An 11,813-nucleotide genomic window follows, 5' to 3' on the forward strand; every position below is an offset into this window, starting at 1 on the left:
TCACAGTTCAGAGTATCTGGGCCATCACTCTCTCAGTAGCAATATTCTGCTCAGCGGATGCCAGAGTTCTTTCAGGTAGCCCATTTCCTTTCCTGTAGCTGGAATTCCCCAGGGTTGACTTGATATGTTTTTAGTGGAAAATTAACTCAATGACCCAACCTTTTCAGAGGGACCATCTCTAAGGGGAATCTTCTGTTGACCCAGAGAGAGCAGTGGGGCTCTGCTAATGTCTGGTTGGACCAGAGTGCTAGTGCTAAGTCGCTTCAGTCGTGTCCGACTCTGTGCGACCCCATAGACGGCAGCCCACCAGGCTCCACCGTCCCTGGGATTCTCCAGGCAAGAATACTGGAGTGGGTTGCCATTTCCTTCTCCAGTGCATGAACGGGGAAAGTGGGGACCAGAGGGTTGGTCACAAATTTGGTGCCATTCAACATGACATGGTGTGTCGGGGTGGAGAGAGGCAGATTCCGAGAGGGGGCAGAGGTTTGGCCTAATTTCGTGAGGTTGGTAACCAACGTCCCCCCACAGAGAGGAGACAGACGTCTAGAGTTAGGATGTGACATGGTCCCCTTGGTCTCAGGGCACACTGATTGGACCCGGCCCCCATCAATGCTCAGCAAACACAGAGCCGGGGGCCTTACCATCAGCCCCTTGCTTGCTTCTCAGGCCCTGAGGAAGTACCTGTGCTATCAGAGTGATCACTGGTTGCCAAAGTGGAGTCTGTGAGAAAAGAAGATGTTGGGAAAGTGGCCCCAGGTAACCTAGAATGTAACAGAGATGTAGATCTGGGTTTCCTTGAGGGAACTTCTGGAGCCTGATTTGGGGGCAGCAGTGAGAAGGGCATTGGATCTGGGCTGGGTGTTTATGTGGGCACAGGGGAGGAAAGTCTTTATAATACATTCTCTGCATTGTTAGGTTCCTGGACTCCCCTAGTTGAAAAAGGCTTCAGCTCTGTGCCACTGAGCAGTGGTTTGTAGCATGAAGACCCTTTAAATAAAAAGACCCTTTTTCAGGTTTGGGTCCAGTGAGCAGAGGGAGTTAAATAGACTTCCCTTGGTGCTCCTGACAAATGGGTTCATACAGCTCTGGAGCACATGTTTAATGCATCTGGTGAATCTGTTTAATGCATCTCAGATTTCCAAGAGCAGAAGGGGAGGCCCTCCAGGTCAGTGCATAGCTATTCCAAATTAAACATTCCAGACATAACTGAGCGCTTGAGCAGGACAGAAGGTCTCAGTGATTGTGTCCACAAGCCCCTCAATTCTCCACAGGCAGGATGCAGAGGCGGAGGGCTCAGGACTAGTGGGCTGGGGCCTGCTCTGAGGCTTTACGTCAGTCAGAGCACTTCGTGGACAAGGTCCTAGTTTCCCAAACTGGTATATAGAGCCCTTTCCAGAAGACCTCCATGTTTGCAAGAGGACTTCCGTTCCTGTCTATAGGACAGGAGAGGGGGCAATGTGAATAGAAGTTGCTGGACAGGAAAATTATGAGGAGACTTGGCCAGGAAGAAAGAAGTTTGAGGGTGAAAACCAACTTAGGAGACACCAGGCCTCTGCCCTGTGACAGAACTGGAGGATTTCCACTTCCCACCCCCTGCAGGGGCAGGACTGAGGGACAGAGCACCTGTGAGTGCCTGCTGCTGCCCATCCTGAAGTCTGCTCCCAGAATGGTTGTCCCTTGATATTTTCCTTGGATCCAGAGAGAAAGGGAGGGGCTGGGGGCAGAAGTCTGGAAACGTGCTAGACCCAGAGCTGGGGGCAGACGGGTCTCTGAGCGGCATGGACTTCAAGACAGCTCCTCTGCTTGTGGGGGGAGGGGGATCAGGATGGACAAGGAGGAGAGTGTCAGCAAGCCCTTTCCTGAATGGTGGGGGAGGAGAGTCCTCCTAGCAGCCCAGCTGCAGGGTGCCTGTCTCAGACCTCGGCCTCACCCGCCCCTGCTGTCCCCACCCGCTCCATTTATCATCACATTGAGGATGCACTGCTGGGAAACAGCCTGCTGAGGCCTCCTGGCTCCTTGGCCTCTGGCCTCTTGTCCCTGCAGCCTGCATGATGTGCTGGGAGGTCAACAAGCGCAAACACAAAAGGAAAGTTGTGTGCGGTTCCTGTGGAGCTCACTCTTTCCGGCCGGGGTGGTTTCTGCTGAGCATCTCTTTGGCCTCAGCTCCAGTCCCAATCCCAGCTTGCAGTGCAGACTTGTTCAGAGATTCAGAGTCGTGTCTCTCTCTATTCTTTATTTCACCTTCTCCCCTGCGTCTCTCCCTTCGGCACAAAGATGTTTGCAAATAGTACAACGCCAAGGATCTGCTCTCTTCCCCTACCTGCCTCCCTCCCCATCCCCACCTCAATATTTGAAGACATACTCAATATTGGCCATGAGTGCTCTGACCCTCTCTCCCCCCACCCACACCCCAAATCTCTCACCTACTTCCAGGTTTCTGCTTCACTGGTGGAGGACACTGGACTCTTCCTCAGCTGGCTACAAGGGACTGAGGAGCGGAGGTGGGTGGGGTATTTGCTGCCTGGAAGTTCAGGCTTGGGTGGTGGTGGGGGCTGGCTGCAGGGGGCTGGATGTCCTCCTTGGTGATGATGATGGAATGCTGGGTGGAGGAGGAGGAGGAGGAGGCACGTCTGCCCTCCCTGGCCTGGACCTTGGGAAGGTAATGGACCACAGCATTGAGGAGCTGGCCCCGGAAGCTCGGGCTGAGGAAGTTATAAAGGATGGGGTTGACAACACAGTGGAGCATGGAGAAGCAGTCAATGACGTCGTAGAAGAAGTAGAGCAGGTGGGTCAGGGAGCAGTGGAGGGAGATGTGGGTGCCGTGAAGCGTGAGCAGCAGCAGGGTCAGGTGGTAGGGCAGCCAGCAGATGACAAAGACGGCTATGTAGGCGCACACCAGCAGGCAGTGGCGCCGGGCCTCCGGCTGTCCTGTCTGCCGGAGCCGGCGGGCCGTCAGCACGTTGAAGACGGCAATGAGGGGCAAGGGCAGCAGGAAGCCCAGGACGGTGGTGGACAGGGCCACCGCCACGGCCCACGTGCTGTACGTTTCAAAAGGCGCCATGAAGAGGCACATGGGCTCAAAGCTGTCCACTAGCCGGATGTGGACCACCTCAGGCAGGGGGATGAGGGCCGAGAGGACCCAGACCCCGGCACACACGGCCCGCCGCCCTCGGTGCTGGTGGCGCTGCCAGGAGGGAGAGGCGTTGGTGAGGGTGACGTAGCGGTCCACGCTGAGGCACACCAGGAAGAAGATGCTGCTGTACATGTTGGCGTAGTAGAAATAGTGGGTGAAGCGGCAGGAGAAGCTGCCCCAGAGCCAGGTGTAGTCCAGCGTGACCTCCAGCATCCACACGGGCAGAGACAGGATGATGCCCAGGTCGGCGATGGCCATGTTGAGGACGTAGAGACGCAGCAGCCCCGCGCGGGCTGAGCCCCGCCAGTTGACGCAGATCACCAGGAGGTTCTCCACCAGCCCGACCACGAAGATGGCCAGGTAGAGCACGAAGAGGGCTACGCGCTTGGTGTTCTCGTTTAGCTCCATGTGGCACTCGGGCAGCGTGTGGTTGAAGAAGTGGAGTAGCTCCGTCCAGTTGTAGATCTCTCCCACGTCCCTGGCGGGCGCCACGCTGGGCCCCGAGGTGGCCGACATGAGGACTGGCAAGTGCCTAATGGGGAGAAGGGAGGGCTGAAGGAGCAAGGGAGCCTCGAAGGCAGCCTCGTGCCCCCAAGGTCACAGGCCACGGGGGCCAGGAGGTTTTGGGTAAAGATCCTGAGTCTGAAGAGGAAGAAAGGGAAGTGTAACATTTGAGTTGCAAATAAATAGCACACAACTCACTGCCAGCTTTGACCCACGAACAGAAATATTCTGTTAAGGGGTCTCCGTAGTGGGAGAGGCCAGAGCCCAACCACTTTCTCCCCGGCGACCAGTCCTCCCAGGTGGGCTCCATCTCCACTTCTCTCCTGGAGCTTCACTGCTTGGCCCTTTTGTGCAGGCCTTCCTTAGGGGCTTCTGCTTTGTCTCGCTATTTGGGCCTTGCGTGTGGGACACACACACACACACACACACACACACTCCTCCGCTTCATCTCTGGGGACATCAGTGGATCATGCAGGAAAACCAGTCACCTCCAGACCCCACGCCCTGCTTCCCCGAGAGAGGGCTACCCTCACCTGAGCTTCCCTGTCGAGAGCACCTCTGGTCGGGGAGGGCTGGTGGGTCTGGACCGTTGGGGAGCGGCAGGGAGGCTGAAGGGACTGTGGCCGTGGAGCTGGCTCTGCTGCAGGCTTCAGGGCCGTCCTTCTCATCCGGGAAGCAGTATCACTGGCTGAGGCTCTGTGGGAGAGGGTCGGGGTTTTTCCTGCCTTCTCCCAATCCAGTTAGAGGGGAAGTCACAGCAAAAGTTCCAGTGTGGCGGTGACAGGGAGGAGTCAGGCTGCAAACATTAAAATCCAGACTCCTGTGGCTGGGTGAACTTACCTCTTTAAGCCTCAATGCTCTCTTCTGCAAAATGGGACAACAATTGTATCTACTGATAAGGGTGCTTATGAGAATTCAATGAGCCATCAAAGTGACATGCTAAAGCTTTATATATGTATATATTTTCCACCTGATAAACTGGATTGGAATCCCACTCTCCCCTGTCTGTTTTGACTCCTAATGAAATAGAACTGGATGGTGGTAGGAGGGCTAAAATAAATCTGAAAATTATTCAGATGTAATCACTCTGGCCCTTCTGCTGAATGGCCACCCTGCCATTCCTCCAGCCTTCATTCTGTGATCTGAGGTGAGACTCTGGAGAGAGAGGTAAGACTGAATGGGGAAGGGACTGTGCTGAGCTTCAGGGTGACTCCTGGATGGGGAGGGGAAGGCGAACAGCATTCTCCACCCTCCAAGCTCCATACTGCTCCAGCCAAGTGTGGAAGAGAGAGAGAGAAGACAGACAGACACGAGGCTTCTTTCTCCCTCCAAGCCAAGGGGAAGGCTCGGAGCCCAGGATGTGTGTTCTTGGTGAGCATCTTGTGTCAGCTGAGATTTTTCATCTCAGTTAGTCATTTGATCCCCCCGGAAGCCCTGTGGGGAGGGAGGATGGACTTCCTTATCCAGAGATGTTGCCTGTCTCACACAAGCCACACGGCAGCATCGAAGTGAGAGCAGAGTCACCTGGAGCTGGGCCCATGCTTTGTGGGGCCAGGGGTGTGTTGGCTGGAGGGGATTGGACATATGTAAATTAATCGAGGTGAAATCCCTATGACAATGTTAATATTTTAAAGTTTACAATTCAGTGGCATTTAGTATTCACATTGTAGTGCAACCACTACCTCTATGTAATTCCCAAATATTTTCGTCACCCCAGAAGATTATTTTGTCACACCCGTTAAGCCTGCACTCTCAAGTCTGCTCTCTCTTCAGTCCTGGCAACCACTGTTCTGCTTTCTGTCTCTCTGGATTTAGGTATTGTGCCCAGTTGTTCAGTCATGTCCAACTCTTTGTGATCCCATGGTCTGTAGCCCACCAGGTTCCTCTATCCATGCAATTTTCCAGGCAAGTATACTGGAGTGGGTTGCCATTTCCTCCTCCAGGGGATCTTCCTGACCCAGTGATCGAACCCATATCTCTTGCATCTCCTGCATTGTCAGGTGGGTTCTTTACCACTAGCACCACCTGGCAAGCCATTTATGCGTTAAAGATAATTAATATCAGTTGAATCATATAATGTGTGACCTTTGTGTCTTTTCTTTTTCACTAAGCATAATATTAAAAGATTTTTAAAATTGAAGTATGGGTGATTTCCAATGTTATGTTAGTTTCTGGTATATAGCAAAGTGATTCAGTTATATGTATATTCTTTTTTCTTGGACCATGCTGCACAGAGAATCTTAGTTCCCCGACCAGGGATCCAGCCCATTCCCCCTGCAGTGGAAGCATGGAGTCATAACCACTGGACCACCAGTGGTTATATAGTTTATTATAGGGTATTGAATATAGTTCCTATGCTATACAGTAAGACCTTATTGCTTATCTATTTTATACATGGTAGTTTGTATCTGCTAATCGTAAACTCCTAATTTATCCCCCCCCCCACCTTTCCCCTTTGGTAACCATAAGTTTGTTTTCTATGTCTGAGTGTTTCTGTTTTGTAAATAAGTTTATTTGCATCATATTTTAGATTCCAAACTAAGTGATGTCATATGGTGTTTGTCTTTCTCTGACTTCACTTAGTATGATAATCTCTAGATTTATCTGTGTTGCTGCAAATGGCATTATTTGCTTCTTTTTTATGGTTGACTAGTATTCCACATTTTCTTTATCCATTTATCTGTTGATGGACATTTAGGTTGCTTCCATGTCTTGGCTGTTGTAAATGGTGCCACTATGAACATTGGAGGGAATGCATCTTTTCTGAAAGAATTTTCTCTGGATATGCCCAGGAGGGGATCATATAGCAATTCTAATTTTAGTTTTTTAGGGAACCTTCATACTGTTTTCCGTAGTGGCTGCACTAATTTGCTTTCCCACCAACAGGGCAGAAGGGTTCCTTTTTTCCACATCCTCTCCAGAATTCATTATTTGTAGACTTTTAAAAAACAGCCATTCTGACTGGTGTGAGGTGATACCTCATTGTAGATTTGATTTGCGTTTCTCTGATGATTAGCAATGTTGAGCACTTTTTCCTGTTCCTATCAACCATTTGCATGGCTTTTTTGGAGAAATGTCAAAGCCTTATGCTCATTTTTTGATTTTTTTGTTATTGAGTTATACGAGTTGTTTGCATATTTTGGAAATTAAGCCCTGTTGGTTGCATCATTGGCAAAAATAATTTCTCCCATTCAGTAGGTTGTCTTTTCATTTTGTTTATGGCTTCCTTTTCTGTGCAAAACTTGTAAGTTTGATTAGGTCCCATTTGTTTATTTTTATTTCTATTTTATTTTATTTCTATTTCTATTCTATTTTTATTTCTATATTTATTGGAGACTGAAGTAAGAAAACATTGCTATAATTTATGTCAGAAGCTGTTTTGCCTATGTTCTCTTCTAAGAATTTTATGATGTCATGTCTTATATTTGTCTTTAAGCCATTTTGAGTTTTGTATGTGCATATGTGTGTGTATCGGAGAAGGCAATGGCACCCCACTCCAGTACTCTTGCCTGGAAAATCCCATGGACGGAGGAGCCTGGTAGGCTACAGTCCATGGGGTCGCTGAGAGTCGGACACGACTAAGCGACTTCACTTTCACTTTTCCCTTTCATGCACTGGAGAAGGAAATGGCATCCCACTCCAGTATTCTTGCCTGGAGAATCCTAGGGATGGCGGAGCCTGGTGGGCTGCCGTCTATGGGGTGGCACAGCGTCGGACACGACTGAAGCGACTTAGCAGCAGCATGTGTGTGTATGGTGTGAGAGAGTGTTCTGACTTCATTGATTTATGTCACTTGGCATAACATTTTTGAGATTCATCTGTGTTGTAGCTTGTATCTATACTTCATTTCTTTTTATGGCTAAGTAATATTCCATTGTGTGGATGTAGTGCATTTTGTTTATCCATTCAAAGAGTGATTTTTTTTAAAAGTCTGCTAATTGACCTTTTTAATTGTGGTAAAATAAACATAACATCAAATTTACCATTGTGGCTATTTTAAAGTATATAGTTCAGTAGAATTAAGTACATTCACATGTACTTTTTAAAATTGTTTTTTAACTTTTAATTGGAAGATAATTGCTTTACAGTGTTGTGTTGGTTTCTGCTATACAATAATGTGACCATAATGTGACAATACAACCATCACCACCATAAATATACATATGTCTCCTCCCTCTTGAACCTGCCTCCCACCCCCCACCTCATCCCACCCCTCTAGGTTGGCACAGAGCACCAGGTTGAGCTCCCTGTGTTATACAGAAACTTCTGCTAGCTATCTATTTTACATACGGTAGTGTATGTGTTTCAATGCTACTCTCTCAATTCATCTCACCCTCTCCTCCCCCCACCCCCCACTGTGTCCACAAGTCTATTCTCTGTGTCTGCATCTCTATTCCTGCCCTGCAAATAGGTTCATCAGTACCATTTTTCTAGATTCCATATATATACGTTAATATACAATATTTGTTTTTCTCTTTCTGACTGACTTCACTCTGTATAACAGGCTATAGGTTCATTCACCTCACTAGAACTGACTCAAATTCATTCCTTTTTATGGCTAAGTAATACTTCTTTATCCATTCATTGCTGATGGACATCTTGGTTGCTTCCATGTCCTGGCTACTGTAAATAATGCTGCAATGCACTCTGGGGTACATGTGTCTTTTTGAATTATGATTTTCTCAGTATATGTCCAGTAGTGGGAATTATGGTTTTCTCAGTATGTGCCCAATAGTGCGATTTTAGTGCTTAATCGTGTCTGACTCCTTGTGAGCCCATGGACTGCAGCCCACCAGGCTCCTCTGTCCATGGAATTTTCCAGGCAAGAATTTTGGAGTGGGTTGCCATTTCCTCCTCTAGGGGATCTTCCTGACCCAGGGATTGAACCCACATCTCCTGCGTCTCCTGCATTGGCAGGCAGATTCTTTACCACTGTTGGGTCATATAGTAGTTTTATTCCTAGTTTTTTTTTTTTTTTATAGGTCAATAAACAAATTATTTGGTTCATTTCTTTTGCTCATAAAATTTCCTGAAACAATTATTTTCTCCTTTGGAGGAGTGATATGAATCATAGACTCATATGTAGAATGATGACTTCACCTAATCTAACATTCACATTTTACATATGAAAACCTGAAACCAGCAAAGTGACAAGAGGACTTATACAAGGTTACATAAGGGGTGAAACAAAAGCTAGAACATAGAGTTCTCAATTTCCAAGTGGATATTCTTTGAATATGTTTAAAGCATTTTAGAATTGAATTCAATATAATATAAATGTCAGTTCAGTTCAGTTCAGTTCAGTCGCTGTCGCTCAGTCATGTCTGACTCTTTGCGATAACCTTCATATCATTCTTCATAGTGGCCATATCAGTTTGCATTCCCACCAACAGTGCAAGAGGTTTCCCTTTTCTCCACATCCTCTACAACATTTATTGTTTGTAGATTTTTTGATGAAGGTTTTCTGACCAGTATGAGGTGACATCTCATTGTAGTTTTGATTTGCATTTCTCCAATAATGAGTGATGTTGACCATTTTTTTCATGTGTTTATTGGCCATCCGTACATTCACATGTACTTAATGCCACCATCACCACCAACCATCTCCATGGAAAGGGATACTTTAAATCTTTCAGTTTTCTTAAAGCTTTCTCTAGAAAAACTCTTTCTCTACTCAGGACACTTCTGACACCAAATGTGTAGAGTTTCCCCCCAACACCAATCAATTTTCCAACTCTCCAGACATCAACTGGGTATTCTGTAATTTAATTCAATTCTGACACCAACCACCTGGAGTTAGTGTCCGACTCCACAGGTTTAAGGGCTCACAAGATTGTCCTTACTTCAGTTGCAAGCAATGAGTTCCTCTAGGTACCCACACTTCTATCCAACGTGACTACAAAGTTGGGGGTTCCCACAACCCCTCTCCTGCCAGTTTTCATAATTTGGTGGAATGACTCACAAAACTCAGGAAAATATTTACTTATGTTTACTGTTTTATTGTAAAGGATATAAATGAAGAACCAGAAAAAGAGGTACATAGGGTGAGATCTGTCCCCATGGAGTTGAAATACAGCACCCTCCTGGCACATGGATGTGTTGTTCACCAAACTGGAAGCTCTCTGAACCCCATAGTTTAGGAATTTTATGGAGTCATCGTCACACAGACATGATTGATAATTAATTTAGCCTCCAACACCATTCTTCTCTCTAGAGGATGGTGGGAGTGAGGCTGAAAGTTCTAAGCTTCTAATCAAGGCCTGGTCTTTCTGGTGGGCACCCCCATCCTGAAGCCGTTCAGGAGACGGCCAGGAGGCATCTCATTAGAACAAAGTCATTCTTATCACCCAGAAATTTCCAGGGGATCTGGGAATTTTGTGTAAGATGCTCCCATCACTCAGGAAATTACAAAGGTTTTAAGAGCTCTGTGTGAGGAACTGGAGGCAGAGACAAAATATATATTTCTTTTTTTTTTTTAATTTCAGAGTTTTATTGTATTGCACTAAAGGAACAGATGGATGGTTATACAATGTTCTCTCTCATTCAGTTTTGAAAATATAAATTCCTAAGAATACCTTTATCACCAGATTATAACATTAAGTATAGTAACCAATTTCTTGCAAATTCCTAAGGATACCTTTATCACCAGATTATAACATTAAGTGTAGTAACCAGTTTCTTAATAAGTAGGGTCTCACAAATTAAAACACATTTAAAACAGTTTTAAATGCATTCTTCACAAGTAAGTCAGCATATATTTTTGTATCATATTCACTTATGCTTAAGAATTAAAGCAAGTATATTACTATGGTGGAAATATGGGAAAATCTCTCATTCATGCAATATACAGGGAGTCCAAGGAGAAAAAAAAATCCCACTCTTATTTTTTTTTAATGCATCCATATACAATCACCTACATGATAGATAAGGAAACCCATGAAGTTTCCTACAGGTCAGATACATATTTTCAGTTCATCAGAAGCACCTGATATCTACAGCTAATTTATAATTAAATGGCATTTCAATAAAACCAAAATGAGCCCTGTAAGTGCCTATACAAAAAAGCTTCCAATGAACTAAGGACAGTCAATAATTAATGCAATAATTCAAGGGATTATGGCTGTTCCTTAAGGAGTGCAAGTTCCAACCTGTCAACACCAAAGGCATCATTTTATATTAATTTATATGTAATTCCATTTAAATTCTTTATCCAAGTATAACATATGAAAACAGTCTTTCCACAAGCAAAAAAATGTGGAAACATTTAAAAAATAAGGAATCATTTTTTAAAGTAACTGGTCAAATTCCATAGGCCACTCTTGGAAACAGGATCTTGCTGGATAGAATCCATTCATTGGTGGCTTTTGCATGCACTTAACCAATTGCATGCACCAATTCTTCTGAGCGTTGTTCTAAGAGCTCACCAAAACATAGATTGTGCCACATAGGTAGTAAAAAAAAAAAGGCTAGAATATAAAAAGCTAATTTGCACCATCCTTCTTTCTGACAATATGCTAGAATATCTGCATTCATGACGGTTGTAGGATCAGAGAGTCCTGGTCCACTCAACACTGGTCTACTCATATACCTCCAAATATGATATGCCAAGAGGGGCATATTGAGACCCAGTGTAAGCCACTCTGCAGAAACATGACACAGAAGAAAGTATTGAAAAAAAAAAAAAGAAAGAATAGGTGAGGTACTCTGGAAGGACAAGAGGATTCAGGGTATTACACTGGTCTGTAGGATTCTTGTTATCAGTCTTCAGCTCATCCTATGCTGTAATCAAATGGCGAAGAAGAGGAGCGCGGAGGTGAGCAGCAGCGCCAGCCAGCATATAGCGGAAGGCCGCGAAAGTGAATGCCATGGCCTGGGAGAAGGGAGCGGCGCTTTGCCAGAGGAGAAAGGCCCTCTGGGTAAAACCGTTCACTTCCCGCGGCCACATCTCATACCTCAGCTGCTGCTGCCGCTGCCTCCGCAGCTGCCAAAATATATGTTTCTTACTGTGTTACACCTCCACTCATATGGTCCCAGATCACTCCCAGGTCCAGAAATCTGTCATGATGAGCTGTGACGATGTAAAATGTGGCGTTTGGGGGGCTTCCCTGGTGCTCAGTGGTAAAGAATCCGCCTGCGCCAATGCAGGAAACATGGGTTCGATCCCTGGTCTCTCAAG

The 11,813-nt window shown here is 46.2% G+C and overlaps 2 protein-coding genes and 1 pseudogene across 4 annotated transcripts in view; 1 reads left to right on the forward strand and 2 right to left on the reverse strand.

Annotated features, from left to right (window-relative positions):
• Positions 1-2,218: 2,218 nt before the first annotated feature.
• On the reverse strand, positions 2,219-4,248 carry ACKR5 (atypical chemokine receptor 5). 2 transcript variants are annotated; one of them, XM_081587285.1, is made up of 2 exons: positions 4,171-4,248; positions 2,219-3,665 (listed from the first exon to the last, which is right to left on the reverse strand). In XM_081587285.1, exon 2 carries the CDS (start codon positions 3,647-3,649, stop codon positions 2,471-2,473), a length of 1,179 nt encoding a protein of 392 aa, XP_081443411.1. In that variant the 5' UTR covers positions 3,650-3,665; positions 4,171-4,248; the 3' UTR covers positions 2,219-2,470. The 2 variants fall into 2 exon arrangements, with proteins under 2 accessions (XP_081443411.1, XP_081443410.1); XM_081587284.1 differs by lacking the exon at positions 4,171-4,248 and having other exon boundaries at positions 2,219-2,261; positions 2,424-3,649.
• The window catches only part of LOC145544397 (retinol dehydrogenase 16-like), a 30,642-nt gene continuing 22,267 nt past the window's right edge, over positions 3,439-11,813 (forward strand). Inside the window, exons 1-2 of one of the 2 annotated variants that reach the window (XM_081587287.1) lie at positions 3,439-3,657; positions 4,895-5,008. In XM_081587287.1, coding sequence (XP_081443413.1) covers positions 3,648-3,657; positions 4,895-5,008 — 124 coding nt within the window. In that variant the 5' untranslated portion in view covers positions 3,439-3,647. Of the gene's footprint in view, positions 3,658-4,764; positions 5,009-11,813 lie in introns of both variants that reach the window. The other variant, XM_081587288.1, reaches the window with a different exon arrangement.
• Positions 11,050-11,504, reverse strand: LOC145544549 (protein cornichon homolog 1 pseudogene; annotated as a pseudogene).

This window comes from Giraffa tippelskirchi, chromosome 4 (genome assembly GCF_054371585.1).
Source record: "Giraffa tippelskirchi isolate mGirTip1 chromosome 4, T2T-mGirTip1v1.2.pri, whole genome shotgun sequence".
In the NCBI taxonomy this organism is placed as follows: Eukaryota; Metazoa; Chordata; class Mammalia; order Artiodactyla; family Giraffidae; genus Giraffa; species Giraffa tippelskirchi.